At 42.9% G+C, this 18,212-nt stretch overlaps 1 protein-coding gene across 6 annotated transcripts in view; it reads right to left on the bottom strand.

Moving 5' to 3' along the window:
* The window catches only part of GGT1 (gamma-glutamyltransferase 1), a 90,813-nt gene that overhangs the window by 12,847 nt on the left and 59,754 nt on the right, over window positions 1–18,212 (bottom strand). For all 6 annotated transcript variants that reach the window (XM_033956478.1, XM_033956482.1, XM_033956477.1 and 3 more), the window contains exons 7-11: window positions 15,621–15,770; window positions 15,196–15,332; window positions 13,437–13,624; window positions 11,236–11,363; window positions 8,440–8,552 (exon numbers count right to left, since the gene is read on the bottom strand). In XM_033956478.1, the coding sequence (XP_033812369.1) occupies window positions 8,440–8,552; window positions 11,236–11,363; window positions 13,437–13,624; window positions 15,196–15,332; window positions 15,621–15,770 (716 nt within the window). The remainder of the gene's footprint in view (window positions 1–8,439; window positions 8,553–11,235; window positions 11,364–13,436; window positions 13,625–15,195; window positions 15,333–15,620; window positions 15,771–18,212) is intronic.

The raw sequence follows: 18,212 nt of genomic DNA, 5'->3' as shown, positions 1-18,212 counted from the left end.
GCAAAAACGGCTTGACCAATTTGAACGAAACTTGGTATGCAGATCCCTCACTACCTGGGGTGATATGTTCTGGGGGTCTCGCGGCCCACCTGCACACGTGGGCGGAGCTACAAACAGAACATCAGATTTCACCCATTCATGTCAATGGAAAAAATGTAAAAAACTGCCATTCTCACAGTAATTCAAAAACGGCTTGACTGCTTTGAACGAAACTTGGTATGTCGATCCCTCACTACCTGGGGTGATATGTTCTGGGGGTCTCGCGGCCCACCTGCACACGTGGGCGGAGCTACAAACAGAAAATCAGATTTCACCCATTCATGTCAATGGAAAAAATGTAAAAAGCTGCCATTCTCACAGTAATTCCAACTACCTGGGGTGATATGTTCTGGGGGTCTCGCTGCCCACTTGCACACGTGGGCGGAGCTACAAACAGAACATCAGATTTCACCCATTCATGTCAATGGAAAAAATGTAAAAAGCTGCCATTCTCACAGTAATTCAAAAACGGCTTGACCGATTACAACAAAACTTGGTATGCTGATCCCTCACTACCTGGGGTGTTATGTTCTGGGGGTCTCGCAGCCAACCTGCACACGTGGGCGGAGCTACTAACATAAAATCAGATTTTACCCATTCATGTCAATGGAAAAAATGTAAAAAGCTGCCATTCTCACAGTAATTCCAACTACCTGGGGTGATATGTTCTGGGGGGTCTTGCGGCCCACCTGCACACGTGGGCGGAGCTACAAACAGAACATCAGATTTCACCCATTCATGTCAATGCTAAAATTGTAAAACGCTGCCATTCTCACAGTACTTCAAAAACGGCTTGACCGAATTGAACGAAACTTGGTATGCAGATCCCTCACTACCTGGGGTGATATGTTCTGGGGGTCTCGCGGCCCACCTGCACACGTGGGCGGAGCTACAAACAGAAACTGAGATTTCACCCATTGATGTCAATGGAAAGGATGTAAAAAGCTGCCATTCTCACAGTAATTCCAACTATAAAACACTTTCTATGACACTATAACCACTAGAGACATCATTTCTATTCTACCACGGACACCATACATATAGAGTTTGTATGTTCTAACTGTGTTTGTAACTGTTTCCTTTATGCACCCCAGTTCATAATGTTATTACATTACATGAGTACTCACATATGCTGAACTAGGAACACAGGTTCCATTCTGAACCGGGAAAAAACTGCATGGAGTTTCTTTTCAACCTGAGTTTCCACATATTGAGTTGTTTAAATCAATACTGAAACTTTTGGATGCCACTTATTCCAACAGATCTTCCTTTTCAGTTTAAGAGATTGCAAATTCCAGTGAGACTTGCATTCTCTATCACAATCAACAAATCACAGGGACAGACTATTACATACTGTGGAGTGGATTTAAGATCCCCCTGTTTTTCCCATGGACAACTCTATGTTGCTTGCTCAAGGGTGGGTTCACCCAAGAATTTGTATGTTCTTGCTCCTGGAGGTGAAACTAGAAATGTTGTTTATAATCAAGTTTTGTGTTAGTTGTATTGTATTCATTTTGTCAAATATTTCACATTATAATTTGAATATTGTACTTTTTATAAAGCTGTTAAAAATAATTTCATTCACCACTATAAAGTATCTTTATTTGAATCTATTTACAGTGTTATTGCTATAATTAAATACCCGTGCAACGCCGGGGCATCAGCTAGTGTATATATATATATATATATATATGTATATATATATATATATAATTTTTTTCCTACCTTTGTTGCCTGGTTTCTGCTTTCCTTATGTTCTCATTCAATTCCTTCCATCCACTATCTCTCTTCTCTCTGCGTCTTCCATTTGCTCTGTTACTGTGCCTCTCCCTTTCTCCCCCCTTCCAAATTGGTCTGGCACCCATCTTCTTCCCTCCCCTCTCCCCACAGTCTGGCATCTCTGACTTCTTCCCTGCTAGCGTCTTCTCCCCACTCTCTCTTCCCCATTTCCTTTCAGTGTCCTTCTCCCCCCTCTGTCTTCCCCATGTGCTTTCAATGTCCTTCTCCCCCCTCTGTCTTCCCCATGTCCTTTCAGCGTCCTTCTCCCCCCCCGTCTTCCCCATGTCCTTTCAGTGTCCTTCTCCACCCCTTTGTCTTCCCCAGTGCTTTCAGCGTCCTTCTCCCCCCTCAGTTTTACCTTAAGCATCTTTTCCTCTCCACTCCACCTTTCCTCCCTTTCTCCCTCCCTGCCCCTTACCTTTGTGGAGCTTCCCCGCCCGACTGATAACAGAACAGGCTCGGTCTGACAAACCTCCCTGCCCTGTAGCCGCGAATCTAAATTACCTTCTTACAGCAGCTGGAGTATTGAAGCTGCTGTAAGAAAGGGCAGGGAGGTTTGTCGGACCGGGCCTGTTGTCGGTCGGTCGGAGGAAGCGCCACAAAGGTAAGGGGACCTGGCCGGCTGTGCAACCCCCCTCCTATGGCTGCACCCGGTGTGGACCGCCCTCCCCGACCCCCCTTGATACGCCACTGCCGACCGCAGCACACAGCCGATCGGAACGAAAGTCTTCCCGATGTCAGCGCTGACGTCGGAGGGAGGAAGGTCTTTGTTTAAGCCCTCCCTCCTACATCAGCGCTGACATCATGGAAGACTTCCGTTCTGATCGGCTGTGTGCTGCGGCAGGGCAGGTAGGGAGAAGACGAGCCTCGCATCTAACCCCGCGACCCTCGGAGGCGTCCCCACGGGATCCCTGCGACCCTAGGGGGCGTCCCCATGGGATCCCCGCGCCCCGAAGGGGGAACCCGCGGGATCCCTGTGGGTCTCGTGGGATTCCCATCGTCCCCGTTCCCGTGCAGCTCTCTAGTCCCAACTGAATATCAGCTGGGACACACATAAGTCCCAGTGGCCAGAAGCAATCCAGTCAGACCCAGTTATTTAATGCTAGTGCCAGACATAACACAGCATTGAATATTCAGGTCTAATTTATCTAGTGATGGTCAGAATATAAAAAACATTGACACCACCAGCTGACTAGTTAGAAATTATTAATCAAATTTTATTTGTGAGAAATGTTAGAAGCCAGAAGGATTCTGTGCTTGATGGTAGCACACAGAAAGTCCTAATTTTGGGGCCCTGTCACTCAGGACCAGGAGGAGGCAATAAGAAGTATGGGGAAGAGATTTGGAATTGCTACCCTTACAGCCGTCAATCTTACATCAATCCATGGGTCAACACCAGGGTGCAAGGAATTACACAAGGAATTTGGGAACTAATGAAAGGTTCACTGATTTAAAATCAAACAACTCTTGCAGTTTTTTGTATAACACTTGGGACAGCTGAGCTAGGAACCTTCTACTTTCAAAATTGTAGGTTCTGAGCTCATTTAATAGCTCTGAACGGTGACTTGAACCTTGAGCACATTGTCCAGGCGACCTGTGGGAGAGTCCATAAACCAATCCACCAGAGGGTGGGCAAATTCCAGCTTGTAGCCCACTGGTTGGATGAAATATGAATCCAGGTGGGAAGAAATGCTAAGAGCCTGCCCCCTATCTGTAGAGAAGCATCCCTCGGCCTGGTGCCATTGTACCTTTTTGGCAGAGGGCGCAGAATGGGAGGTGAAAGGTTGGGATTGCCTGTAGTCAGCATACCATCGTCGGAAGCCCTGGGGAAATCTCTGCAATGTGGCACTTGCATACGGGTAGGATCAATGGGAGCCATGAAAATTAGAGCGACCAGAATCTCTAGAGGTCCTGAGTCTGCTATCAGGCAAAATCTTAGGGTGACAGTCCACCACAGAATCCATGAGATTGTCCAGGCCTTTGCCAATCAATACCTGCCCCTTAAAGGGAACTCTAGCCAAAGTAGCCTTGGAAGTGGAATCACCAGCCCATTGTCTAATCCAGAGTATCCTGCAAGCAGAGATGGAGTACACCGACACCTTCACCAAAACTTGCATAAGGTCTTACAATGCGTCAGCAATATAATCTGTCCCAGCCAAAAAAAGTTGAGGAGGATCCACAGCCTCACTCTCCAATGTGCGTAGTTGATAGAGACAGGCATGTGGGACAAAGGACGTTTGCTGAAGCAGCTTTGATGCCTACAGCAACTGCATCAAAGAGTCTCCAGAGAACCATATCCACATGACAGTTCTGTATATCCTTTAGAACCACACCACCTTCTCTGGGTAGAAATGTGTGTTTAGTCACCTGTGCAACCAAAGAATCCACCCTGGGCAGACCCTCCTGTGCCAGAGGAAACAAATGCGACATGGCTCTGGCTGTCTTAAGAGCACCTTCCAGAGAGTCATACTGCTCTGAGACCAGAAAACTCATATCAGGGTTCCAGGGAAAGGTAGTAGACTGAGCACACACCACAAAGCCAGGAAGAAGAAGTGGACGGAACTGGCTGAATGACTAAATTCAACTCCTGCAAAGATTCAGAAATCAGATCTGGCAAAGCTGCAGACTTAAATAAACATAGAACCGTGGGATCATCACCAGGTTGCAAAACCCCAGATCCAGTACACAGTCCCTGATCTCCCATCCCAGGAAGTGTTATGCCTGTAAATAAGGGGTCAGCAAGCTGGTCATCCTCATCAGGATCCCCCAGAGCAGGATCAGGAAGTGCAAGAACAGTGGCTGGTTGAGCTGAGGATGTGTCCAAAGGAGCCTCGAAGGCAGATTGGGACTGCGCAAAGGTTAGAACGCTGGCTTTGAAACTCATTCCACAAATGTTTCATAAATTCTGAGTAAGTATCCAGCTTCTGGGATGTAAAGTCACCCTTTGGTGACTTAACTTTGCATTTCTTAGACTGTGGAAGTTCTGCAGCCAGGCGCATGGAATTAGCAGCCATGCCAAGCCCCGAAAGTAAAGAAGGCTGCCTAGCCAAGCATTTGTCACCTGCTTTAGCAAGGAAGAGGCTAAGCTTGATGCTGCCGCCCCTCCCGGCTGCGCCACACGGCATGTGGCACAAGGATGTTCTGAAAGCTCTAAATTTGCACAATCCTGGCAAGAATTCACATGAGGAGAGCCCAAGGACAATATCCCAACAGGTTTTGAGGCAAAAATTGCAGTTTTGGAGAAGTGGGGTACTTTAGAAAAAAGATCACTAAAAATCCAAGATGGCCACCATCAAGAAATTCGCACCAAAATTGCAATATTTTTTATACTTACCAAAGTTTAAAAAATGGTGATTTTAGAATTTTTCAGGTGGGGGAACACAGGGGGACATGCATAAGGGGGACACGCAGAAATCTTGAAAACCCCACTTTTCAAGTCTCCCCTGATTCACCTCACAGGCTGCAACAGCCTGTTACTCACTGTGACCTGTTTGTGGATCTGTACTGCAGCCTGCCTCAGCTCTCTAACAGTAGCTGGATGAGAAAATCACTGCCTCATGCTGGGAATGCATCTGCAAAGCTGATCTTCAGGTTGCCAGTAAGACCCTAAGCCTGACTGCACCTCCAACTCTGCAGACCAATGGATGAGCACCGAGATGGGTGGAGGCAAGAAGATGCAACCAGCACCCTGAGAGACACCGCCAAGTCTCCTACGGTCACCCAACTGCCTGCATTCGACCTCTTCAGTAGGCAAGACCACTTCAGGGACCACCCTGAGCTCCAAAGAAAACTAAGCAGGCTGGCTAACAGGCACCCACTCGGATTGGCCTGTGTGTTCTCAAAGCAGGCAGAGCTGAAATACATTCCGAACACCAGAAACACTCCGAGCACCAAAAACCCTGAGAAAGGGATGAAAAATACACCGAATAAAATAATAAATTGCGGAGAGCAGAACACTCCTGCAGGCACGCATGCAGAAGGGAAGAACTACAGGAAGAGCAAAGGAGCCCAGTGAAGTACAGCAGGGCAAAAAGAAAAATCCGGAGTGGATTCCTTCCACAGATGGCATGTGGCTATGGGGATACTACCCATCTGTCTAGAACAGGGGTAGGCAATTCCGGTCCGCGAGAGCCAGAGCCAGGTCAGGTTTTCAGGATATCCACAATGAATATGTATGAGATGGATTTGCATGCACTGCCTCCTTGAGATGCAAATCTATCTCATGCATATTTATTGTGGATATCCTGAAAACCTGACCTGGCTCCGGCTCTCGAGGACCGGAATTGCCTACCCCTGGTCTAGAATGTCTGATCTATTACACTGGAAATTTGATTACATATTAACAAACATTCTGCGAAAACAAATGTGTAATCCACTAGGATGGTCTATATTTAATCCTGGTATTTTAGCACAGTTTGTACTGAAAACAAGATTAGATCCTAATCTAAACCATTCAATAACAGACTATAAGCATAAATTTTGATTACATATTAACAAAGATTCAACAATATGTATCCTTGAGTGATAAAAAAAAAGTGTGTGATCCATCCCTTCAGCTACTGATGGCACACCTTTGAGCAGCAATAACTTCAGCTATCATCTCTTCCCTCAGCCAAGCTAACCTTTCATCAAATGAGTCATTACATCCCCTTTTATCATTTTGGTTGCCTGAATTCCATTTCATCTTTTCTGAGATGCAATGACCAGAATTACACACAATATTCTGTAAACTGTTCTGAGCTCCTTGGGGAAAACAGGATAGAAAAAGAACTGTGTTGATTTGGATTTATTTACGTCACACAACAGTTTTAGTGGATATGTTCTAGAAACGTTAATTTCTTTGATGCTCTCAAGCTCTGCCAGTGACGGATCTGTGAAGTGGGCTGTGCCAGGAGTTATATTAAGACCTGCACTAAAATATGACTGTTTATTATCAGGCCGCTTCAGAGACTTTTCTATCTCTTAAATTTGTTTTATTTATTTATTTTTTTAATTTTATTTCATTATTTCTATTTCTTTGATTTTTGATCTTGGAAATGTATTATATGTTGTTATTACTTATTTTTAGTTTATCAGGTAGTTTAGCTAGATTGTGAGCCTTCAGGACAGATAGAGTCGTTTTTCTCAAGTCCCCAATTTCATTTGAGTTTGATATATTGTAAACCGCTTAGGTCAGTAAAATGCAGGAGTGGTATATCAAATTTTAAATAAACATAAATAAATCCAAGATGCAGCACACCAAGGAGCAATCAGAGGCATCATAATATTTTTTTTGTTGTACCGTCTATTTTTTCCTAATAATTCTTATCATTCTGTTTGCTTTCTTGACCATTGCTGCTGTTGAGATTAGATTAGGCTCTAATCATGTTTTGTGCAAAACATAGACTTTTCTCAGCACAGTACGTCAGAATAATGATGCACAGCAAACATTACATTTAAAAACAATACACAGAAGTAAGTTTAACTGAGTCCAGTAAGAGCTCCATAATACTGTAGAATTAAATAAAAAAAAATAATAATAAAGTAAAAAAGGAGAGGTCTTTTCACACAGCAGGCAGCTCTCCTTCAGCTCACTTGAACCAAAGTGGCGTCAGTTTAAAACATAGTGAAGACCACTGCTGTAAGAAGTTCTATAAAACTGAGATGTGCTTTGATTTAGAACTCACTGGGGAAATTTCTATAAAGCTTTTTCCTCTTGTAAAGCATATTATGCACTTGGAAAATGGCTCTTGGAAAACTGCGCTGGATATACATGCAAAAAAAGTTATCCAAGATTATTAGCTCATGAACAGTAATTAAGTATATCTTTAACATCTATCTAATCTTAACTAATAGTATCCTTTCTATATGGCCTATTAGTATGTTATCTCCTTTTTAATGAACTGTAAACTGAATTGAGCTCCTTAGGGAAATGATCCGGTATATAAACTGAAGATTAGATTAAATTCATATTTGTATTCCCCAGAGGTGGAGTTTGGGCAGATTGGGGTGCATGTGTGATATATACATATTTTGTAAAATATGCATGGACATTGATACAGGCTGTCCCCGGGTTAAGAACAAGTTATGTTTTTAAAGCTGTTCTTAAGTTGGATTTTGTATATAATTTAGAACTTGTAGATTTTAAGATTCTTGCTGCTTACCTCTGCTTCCAGTTGACAACAGGGTTAGCTCTGTCTCTACCAGTGTTCCCTCTAAGGTACAATGCACAACCACACACTGTTCTTAATGTGGCCATGCATCATTCCTGAATCTGCTACAGGAGAAGTGTAGGAGTCTATGCCCCACTGGAAATACTGCTCAGTGAATCAAATGAAGCTGAGCTGTACTTAAGTGGGGTGTCAAACTCTAACTAGGGGACTGCCTGTATGTTATACTTCTTCAGTGCAGGCCACTAGGGGTTCATTATATTAGCTTGCCTTTATAATAGGTGTTTTTTTGAACATTTGTAGATGCTTTGGTATGAAATTACCCCATCACAAAGAAGCTTATTTCTAGGAGCTTTATAAATGAGAAACTTCAAATTAAGAGTTCACAGCCCTGAGTTTTCCATAAGGCTCTAGAATTAGCATTGGTAACATGATAAAACTCTGCCCACTCCCACTTTGCCCTTCAACTCACCAGGGCAGTTGCTGTGGTAATTTTCGACCCTCCAGCAGCTCCAGTCACCAAATGAACCTGTTTGTTTTTGTCCAGAATGATCGTAGGGCACATGGAGGACAAAGGACGTTTCCCTGATGAAATATAGATAACAAACATCACCCTGTCTTTACAACCTCAAATGTGCCCACCTCACAGCTCCTCCAAGGCTAAGCAAAGCTCATATTCAGTCCAGCCAAGCTAAATCCCACCAATGAATATTTATTATGGATAATCAATCTGTTTCAACTTCTGTCATGGCATCTCACTTCACCTGTTATTAAATTTAATTATTTTAAGCCAAAGTTCTATTTTCTACATAACCTTTTTTTTTTCCATTTTAAGTGGATCTCAAAGTCAATCTACATCTCACATATGTAGAACATATGAACATAAGAATATGAGAATTGCCACTGCTGGGTCAGACCAGTTGTCCATCATGCCCAGCAGAGTCATTCACACTTAATCATTAACATATGTATCATTATTAACCCAAAATAGCCCAATTCAATTAGGATGAGTTCTATCAAATAAGCTTCCAGCCAATATTCAGCCGGCAGTGGTCAGTGTGTTTTTTTAAAGCACCAACTGCAGGCAGAATTAGGCCTTGATTGTTCAATACTGGGCTGTGTCTAGACACAGCCATTGTATACTGGTGTCTGACCAGATGCAGTCAGACCACTGTCTCTTATACGAGTCTTGGCCAATATTCAACTATCTAATAATTTGTCCAAGGGAGACAAATACAAGTTAAAGAGTAAAGATGAAAGGAATGAGCCCTTTGAGTGCAAGGATTAAATATTGCTAGCATCTGTGTTAACTCCTGGCTAGCCTGTAACGCCTTTGACCTACTTGCTTAAATCGCTTTGAATATCAACTTCCATGCTTTCATCTTTTTAACACTCTTAAATAATTCCTCAATGGCCTGGGTCACTAATTTTGTCAGGTGTGGGAGCACTTCTGGCAGGACCTCACACCGCGTGCTCGCAGTAGACTTTTGAATCTTTAAGATTTTATTCCCACTCTCAGCTGTTGGACTGGCCATGGATTCTTGGGGAGGGGAGGGGAACTGATTATATTGTTGAAAATGTTATTTCCTGAATGGTACTACTGTTTGTATTTGCTTCTTACTGCTGGAATAATAAACATCATTTAAACACAAATAATTCCTCAAGAAAATCTGGAAAAGGATTTAGTGCTAGCAAAATCAATTATTATTATCAAAAATGTACGCTCAGTGTGGTTCAATAAGCTGGCGGGACCCTGGAATTAACCAGCGTTCCAGGCTTAAAAACAAGCAGCCGGCTTTTTCCCACTCCGCACTTCACACCATCATAGCAGTACACTTTGTGCTCAAAATAAAGTGCTGAACACAAATTTAAAGTGACTGTGTTTCAGTGTCGAATATTGACAAAACCTGCTTAACAAGATTAATGCTGTCAACTGGCACAGTTAGCGGTACTTATCTCAGTTCTTAGTTCTTTCATCTGACTCCACGATCCTATTTTATTTATTTATTTTGATTTCTCTATCCCAGGGGTAGGGAACTCTGGTCCTCGAGAGCTGTATTCCAGTCAGGTTTTCAGGATTTCCCCAGTGAATATTCATGAGATCTATTTGCATGCACTACTTTCAATGCATATTCATTGGGGAAATCCTGAAAACCCGACTGGAATACGGCTCTTGAGGACAGGAGTTCCCTACCCCTGCTCTATCCCGTTCTCCTAGAAGCTCAGAACGGGTTACAAGTAGACATTCACAATTGTTTGAAACAGACTAGTCATGACAACAAATAGCCTATTCGGGGCTTATGTCCAGTATGGATTTCATTTTCCAAATATATGGTCAAAAAGCTCTACCAAGCTTAGTTTCAGGTAAGAAATACCCTTCCTCAGGAGCCCAGCAAAACGTATTGCCACTATCTTTCAGGAGAGAGTCCAGCCAGAGAATAGAGCAGCTCACTGGCGGCTCTATTCTCTGGCTAGACTCTCTCCTGAAAGATAGTGGCGATACGTTTGTTAAGTAGGTTCTGTTAATATTCGATACTGAAATACAGTTACTTGAAATTTGTGTTCAGCACTTTATTTTGAGCACACAGTGTACTGCTATGATGGTGTGAAGTGCGGAGTGGGGAAAAAGCCGGCTGCTTGTTTTTAAGCCTGGAACGCTGGTTAATTCCAGGGTCCCGCCAGCTTATTGAACCACACTGAGCGTTCACTTTTGATAATAATAATTGATTTTGCTAGCACTAAATCCTGCTTTTCCAGATTTTCTTGAGGAATTATTTAAGAGTTTACTATTAGGAATTTCTTCTGGGGTTTTTTCATTGAGTGAAGTGTTCAACTCTTTTAACAGCAACATTTAACTGGTAAAGATAAAAACTTCCTAATAAAGAAAACTATACCCTGAAATCAGGGATGTAATGCAAGTTCAAGAGTTAGATTGGTTAAAAAAAGCAGTTTGGTAAGTGGCAGAAAGCATTTTACCATATGCTAAATTAATTTTAAATAGTTGTACTAACATAAATTGCATTTCACGTATCAGTTCTCCACTTTTTTATCTTTCTTGATTTCCTCAATACTAATGTTAAAACATATGGTATTAGAAAATCAAGGCATTGTGGCATAGTTACACATTCTGGCAGCTGTACTGGAACCTGAAAAAGCTGTAATAAAGCCCATCTCAGAAACAGGACTGGACGATGCCAAAGCCGCTGCCACCTGTATCAAATGCCTGCAGAGAACAGTCAAAGAATTGCACCCGATAGGTCAGGGCTACCTGGTTTAATAAAATTAGTGGGAGAAGGAGGGATCCCAAATGTGTTACTGAAGAATGGTGAACTGAAATCATCCATCTCATCGTTAAACAGGATTCCACTGACATTGGAGAGAACAAAAGATCCAAAGCTAAAAGCAAGCCACAAGAAGAAAAAGAAATATTAAAAAGTGTAGAAAAAAGGGGCCACATTAGAGAATGACACAGGGACAAATCTGTCCCCATCCACGCAGGAACTCAATGTCCCCGTCCTGTCCCCATGAGCTAGGTCGCTGTCCCTGTCCTAACCCCATTCCTGTAAGCTCTGCCTTAACTGCACAAGCCTCAAACACTTATGATTTTAAAGTGTTTGAGGCTTGTGTACATGAAGATGGAGCTTGTCCTGCGGGGACAGGGAAAAATTTGTCCCCGTGTCATTCTCTAGGTCACATCTTGCAAACAATAAAGTGCACTGCTTTAGGGTGTTAGTATAGTTTTGTTGAATTTTTAAGGAATGCTCTTTTTCATAACACAGATTTTTGAAAGTAACGTGTCAAAACTGATAGAATAGATACAATGGAGTCAATATTCAAAGTGATTTCACTGGGTAGGAAAGGCTCTTGTCCATTTAAGTCTCATGGCACGTAACTGGACAGTGAACTGAATATTCACTCTAACTGCCACAGTACTCTCAGTCAGTATCTGGGTGTCCCGGGGGCATAATCGAGGTGGAGTCAGGAATTATCTGGGCACTGGTGATATTCAGTGCCAGTGTCCACAAAGCTAAATGAGCATGTAGGACCACATAATTAGCAGGCCTAATTATGCCCAGTTAGTTAAGGATGAGGGTGTGGGGCAGTGGTTAAAGCTACAGCCTCAGCACCCTGAGGTTGTGGGTTCAAACCCATGATGTGCCTTGTGACCCTGGGCAAGTCACTTAATCCCCCCATTGCCCCAGGTACATTAGATGGATTGTGAGCCCACCAAACAGACATGGAAAAATTCATGTAAGCCATCCTGAGCTTCCCTGGGGGAACATATAGAAAGTTGAATAAATAAAAGTTATGTGGGTAGGATACTGAATATCAGCCATACCCAGGTAGCTCCTAAGATCCAGAAGTTACAAGGTCTTTTACGAGATTACAGTAGTGAAAAATTAAAGTAACACTTTTAACCAAGGCAGTTATAGAGACTGCGAAAGTGTGGTGATGGTCCCAATGACAACCTATGCTTGCTTTTATAAGTTTTAAGCACAATGGTTGGTGGTTGAGCACTTTTTAATAATACACATATTATGTATGATCAATGATTAGGAAGCTTTGTGAAAACAATAAGAGTTAAATCTGCACACAGGCTTATATTTTGTGAGCTCCCCTTTATTTGAGTGGTTATAAACTAGAACCATAAACATAACCTCAGTAAGTGGCAGTGCCAGGCAGTGTTACCACCTCTACTCTGCTTTGTCACATACATATGCCATGTACAAAATTGTTTAAAAAGGCTTCCCGAGAGCTCCAGATGCTTTCTCCCTCTTTGGCACATCATGGATAACAGATCTCATTTTAGGCCAGGTTAGAGCCAAATTCAAGCTGTAGAAATTTCCCAAAGGCTCCCTAAAATTGTGATGCCATTGATGTAAGAGCAGAGCAGAGAGAGAAAGGGAGACACACACACAAAAAAATTTATTTTTCATTAATCTAGAACAGAGCTTATCTATTTGTGGCTGTGACTCCATGATTTCACCAAATAAAATCATGTGACCCTCATGAGGTGCAGAATAATGATGCACCTAAGGGAGCCTGCCCAGGTTGTGACTGACCCCATTTGGATCCCAACTCACAATTTGGAAAGCTCTGATCTGGAATCTATCGACTCCCAGCTTGCAGGTGTAGCCAACGTATCTGTCTGGGACAAAATTAATTTAATTTTTAAAGTGGAGGAGGAAGCTTTTTAGATTACTTTGGATAAAAATGAGGTTTTCCTTGCTTTAGCTGGCACTTCATTCTAAGGTTATCATCTAATGAGGAACCCCAGATTTAGTACCCACTGTTCCTCCTTGCCCTAAAATTCAGACAGAATACCAAGACTTCACTGGCTGGTTCAGTTAAGTGGACAAGACAATGCAGACCGGTGTGAATCTGATTGCAGTTCATAGTGGACCAAATGATGCTTCTCTAGTCTCATGAGTACCTGTGTTGGTGCTGGAAACAAAGAAGGTTTCTTACTATTTATTAATGGTGCTGGTTGCAGCCACAGCGCTGCCGTCCTCAGCAACGACAGAGAGATGGGATGTGCCATGATTGTCTGCTATGTAGAATTCAGGCTCATAGTAGCTCACATTGTGGGTTGTATTGTCTGTGATTTTTAGCTGGAGCCTTTCAGCAAAAGACGCAGATGTCATGTTTTGAATGGCCTGTAACAATAAGAGCAGCAGTGGCTGATGTGATCTTTGTGTATGGAAGCAGTTTCGCCTTAGTGACACACAACATGCATTCCACATGTAACTGTTTAAACATAAGAACCTGTTGTACAATCACATTTCATAAGAATTATCAGGATGTAAATCTTAAAAAAACATATGTGAACACAATGAATAGTATAAATGTTTCCTACCTTTGTTATCTGGTAATTTCATGAGTCTCTGGTTGCATTTCCTTCTTTCTGCCTCCTGTACACTTCCTCTCCTCTGGACCCTATTCCCTTCCCCAACCAACATCTCTCTCTCTGTCCCGTCATGAGTCCAACTTTTCTTTCTCTCTCCTCCACCCCTATTGGCAATTTGTCTCCCTCTCTCTCTCACTGTCCATCTGTCGAGAGATCCAGGCATCTCTCCCACCCCCTCTACTGCCACAGCCAACATTTCTCTCTCTCTCATCCCCCGGATCATGTGCAGCATTTTTCACCACTGCCCACCAGCCCCATGCCAATTTCTCCTTCTATCACCCCCCCTAGTAGGATAGCAGCAGAGGAGGACCCACCAGCGCATACACTAAATGGTGCAATGAGAGAGATAGGAGGCAAACCAGGAGAGGACAGATTCATGGAATCCAAGTGAGGACAACATATAAAGGAGTAAGCAGTGATTAACAGTATCAAAAGCAGCAGACAGGTCAAGAAGGATGAGGATATAGTAAAGGCCCTTACATCTGGCCTAGTGGATGATTGACACCTGTGCTCAACAGCACCTAGAAGTCAGACACTACACTTCTCCCTCCCCATTCGCGGTTTCGGCATTCGCGATTTTGGGGGGAGGGGAAAAAAAAGAAAAAACCCATAGTTTAGCCTTCCCCCTGGCGTCCCGGCCTTACCTGGTGGTCTAGCGGGCTTTCGGGGCAGGAGCGATCTTCCTACGCTCCTGCCCCGTGTAGATCGTCAATAGGAAATGGCTGTGGGGAGTTCCCGTCATAGTCTCGAGAGACTACGTGAACTCATGGCAGCCATTTCCTATTGGCGATCTGCACGGGGCAGGAGCGTAGGAAGATCGCTCCTGCCCCGAAAGCCCGCTAGACCACCAGGTAAGGCCGGGATGCCGGGGGAAGGCGAGAGGGAGGTGGGGGTGGGTCAGAGCTGGACCAGAAGATATTCACGGTATTTCACCATTCGCAGTCCGGCTCTACCCCTATCCCCCGCAAATCTGGAGGGAAAAGTGTATTTATAAAACCAGGTCTTAAATGTCTGGGTTTACGTGGATGGCTCTCTCATATGTGGTTGTGTGATACTGCATAAAGATAAGATTGATTTTTACGTGGTCCAATTAGACCACTAAACTTAAGACAGTTAGTTGCTGAATACTGACACTTAATGCATAAGTGTTGACTCCAGCTTTGAGTTTAGCAGTCTGTGGTAATGTTCAGCAGCACCAACGGGTTATGTACTGCTGACGATCAACGAATTGCCCCTAACAAGTAATTCAACCGGCTGGCTGATTAAATCGCTTTGAATATTGACCCTTTCATGTTTATTTGGCACTGCAGATTCACTTACTTCTGTAACATTTTCAAAATTAGGGTCCCCTAGTAAAGTCCTCTTGCCATATGCAAACCGGAAAGCTTCCATGATTCTGTGATACGTCAGCCCTTTGCTTTCTGGAGTCTTCATGTCCTCACTGGTGAAGTGAAAGCCTAGAGAGCAAATTTAAGTTGCTAATTTAGTATTAAAAAATACTTGCTGTAACAAAATGGGAAAAAGAACAGGTTTTAAAGGAAGCTGTGGAATGAAAATATAACAGCCAATCGTAGGGTAAGGAATACAAATGCAGAAAATTTGCCCTAGATTCTGAGGTTTTGAGGATATTTAATTTGACCACACTACAGTGTCTGAGAGACAGGTGAGAAATTAAATTTCAGACCTGAGAACAGAGTTTAAAATGCACCAAGAGCGTTAAGATGGCTAATGTCAGCCCTTTTTACCTTTCAGGATGTTGAGAATGAGGATAAGGACTGGTCCACTCAGGGGGGCATTGGGACTGTATAAGGTGTACTCCTCCAGCTGCATAGCAAGAGGAGTCTCATCCACTCCAACCTGATAATTCCTTAGGTCTTCTGCTGTGATGATCCCCCCTACAATATAAGCCAGAACCACTTAAATCTCTTCTATAGAGTCAGAGAGGGAGGGAAGACAGCTAGGATTGGTTTATGGGTCAGATAGCAGCAGTTCCACCTCAGGGATATTCTCTTCTCTGGACCAGTTATGGTGTGAGAAACCCATGATTTTAATCACAGAGCACAGTTAGAAACACATGTCTCTTTGTATCTGCATGGAGATGAGAAATAGTAATATACTAGTTTTTTAGCCCATTACATTAACGGGTGCTAGAATAGATTTGTAGACTTAGGCATTTCTTTTTGTCTTTCTTTCTCTCTCCCTGCTTCCTTTCTTTCTTTATGTCTGTCTTTATCTCTGTCTCTCTCCCTAGCCCCCTGTCTGTCTTTCCTAGCCGCTGTCTGTCTGTATTTATTTATTTATTTCTGTCTCTCCCCTCTATCCAGCAGTAGCCCTTCTCCCTTCCTTTTACCTCCCCCCTGTTCAACAGCAGCATTTCTCTTCCCCCCCTCACACTTCCCTGGTCTTCCTTCTCCCTCATTCTCTCTGTCTCCCCAAAAGGATGCTGCTGCAGCATTCCCCCCGCAGTCTCACATAGCCATCAGCAGCATTTCTCCCTCCCCTATGGTCTCACACAGCTGTCAGCAGCGTAGCATTCACAACTCGCTGCACCTGCTTGCTGTCCTTCTTCGCTGCCGGGTCCCACCTACTTTCTGTTTCTGCGAAGGCAGGACCCGGCAGCAAGGAAGGTCCAAAGCAAGCAGGAGCAGCGAGTTGAAGGCTCCCTCCCTGCCCTATCTTCCTTCAATGCCGCCCTAGCCAGGAAGTGACTACGGCCATCCTCTGGGGGCTCTAACACTGTGATTGGCAGCTTTGCTTCTCCTCCTTCCCCCACCCCCGTCTCTGGTTTCAGAGGAACAGGGTCGGGAAGCCGGCAAGCACAGAGTAGTCAGAAGTCAGCCAGCGTCGGAGATCAGGAAATCAGCTGAGGCAGGCACTGCGTATGTGCGGGTATGGTGCCACGGATCGCGGACCCACCAACTTTGAAGTGCGCATGCGCGCTAAGGGAATTATTATAGCAGATACCATATTTAGGGCCATGATTTATTTTATACGCAAGAAGAAGGCTGGCATTAGAGTGGGGCCCTTCTGTTCGACAATTATTTTACGATACTGCATACAAGACTAGCAAGTTCAAATCCAACCTTAAAACCTCTATCTTTAAAGATGTCTACGAGATTTATAACTAGGATTAAATGCATACGAGACTCAAAGGCTCCCTTCTCCCCCTTTGTTCTTCCCATTTTCCCTCCTTTTTATTTTCATGAAATGTATCCCATCCATTTCCCTTTTGTAGCATGTATCGTCAGTTATATCCTGTAATTTATGTTGTCATTGTCCCTTTTTTTTTAACTTATATTTAATTTTTTTATTTTTTATTTTTATTCGTTTTTATAACTTACATCAAGTGTAACAAGAAATAAAATTTGAATTGGAAAACATCACTTGAATTGCTATTAATATCATTTGAAGTTCATGAAATTTAACCTCCGTTCCCATCCCTATCACATCAAAAATATTCATTATATTATACAATATACATTTTAATAAAATATCAAAATATCATAAAATACCATCCCATCCACCCATCCCTCATTTCAATTATCTTAAGGGAAAATGCTTATTATTCATTACAAAAGTCTGTTAATGGTCCCCAAACCTCTCAAAATTTACCAAAATATCCTCTGTGTGTGGCTAATATTCTTTCCATTTTATATAGATGACATACAGAACTCCACCAGAAACTGTAATTTAATCTGCTCTGACTTTTCCAATTGAATGTAATCTGTTGAATGGCAACTCCAGTCATAATAAGTAAAAGCTTATTGTTTTTTGAAGAAATCTGACTTTTCGCTCTCATTGACATGACAAATAAGAGTATCATATGTCAAGGCCACCAGATTTTCTAACAACCTATTTATTTGGCCCCATATTGGATTTCCAAAATGTCAATATAAAAGGACAATAGAATAAAAGATGATCTAAAGTTCCAGCCTCAAGATGACAGTGCCAACATCTATTCGACTTAGAGCTATCTAATTTTTGTAAACGAACAGGGGTCCAGAAAGCTCTATGTAAAAGAAAAAACCAAGTTTGTCTCATGGATGCAGACACTGTACATCTCATCCTCCAAGACCAAATTCGAGTCCATTGAGACGCAGTAATCTGATGCTTGATCTCAATGCTCCAAATGTCCTGAAGACCAGTTTTTGGTTTTTTATTCACAAATCCAGATATTAATTTATACCACTTTGCGGCCTGGTGTCCCAGGAAATCTACCTGAAAGCATAAGAATTCCAAGCTATATTGATATTCTGTTTTCTTTATATATCCTAGGCATCTTGATACTAAGAACATGGCAAAGTCGCAGAGGAAACATGAGTCGCCAATGCAGCCAT

Source organism: Geotrypetes seraphini, chromosome 8, assembly GCF_902459505.1.
Source record: "Geotrypetes seraphini chromosome 8, aGeoSer1.1, whole genome shotgun sequence".
NCBI classification, from domain to species: Eukaryota; Metazoa; Chordata; class Amphibia; order Gymnophiona; family Dermophiidae; genus Geotrypetes; species Geotrypetes seraphini.
Note: the sequence above shows the minus strand (reverse complement) of the source record. Positions and strands in the feature narration are given on the sequence as shown.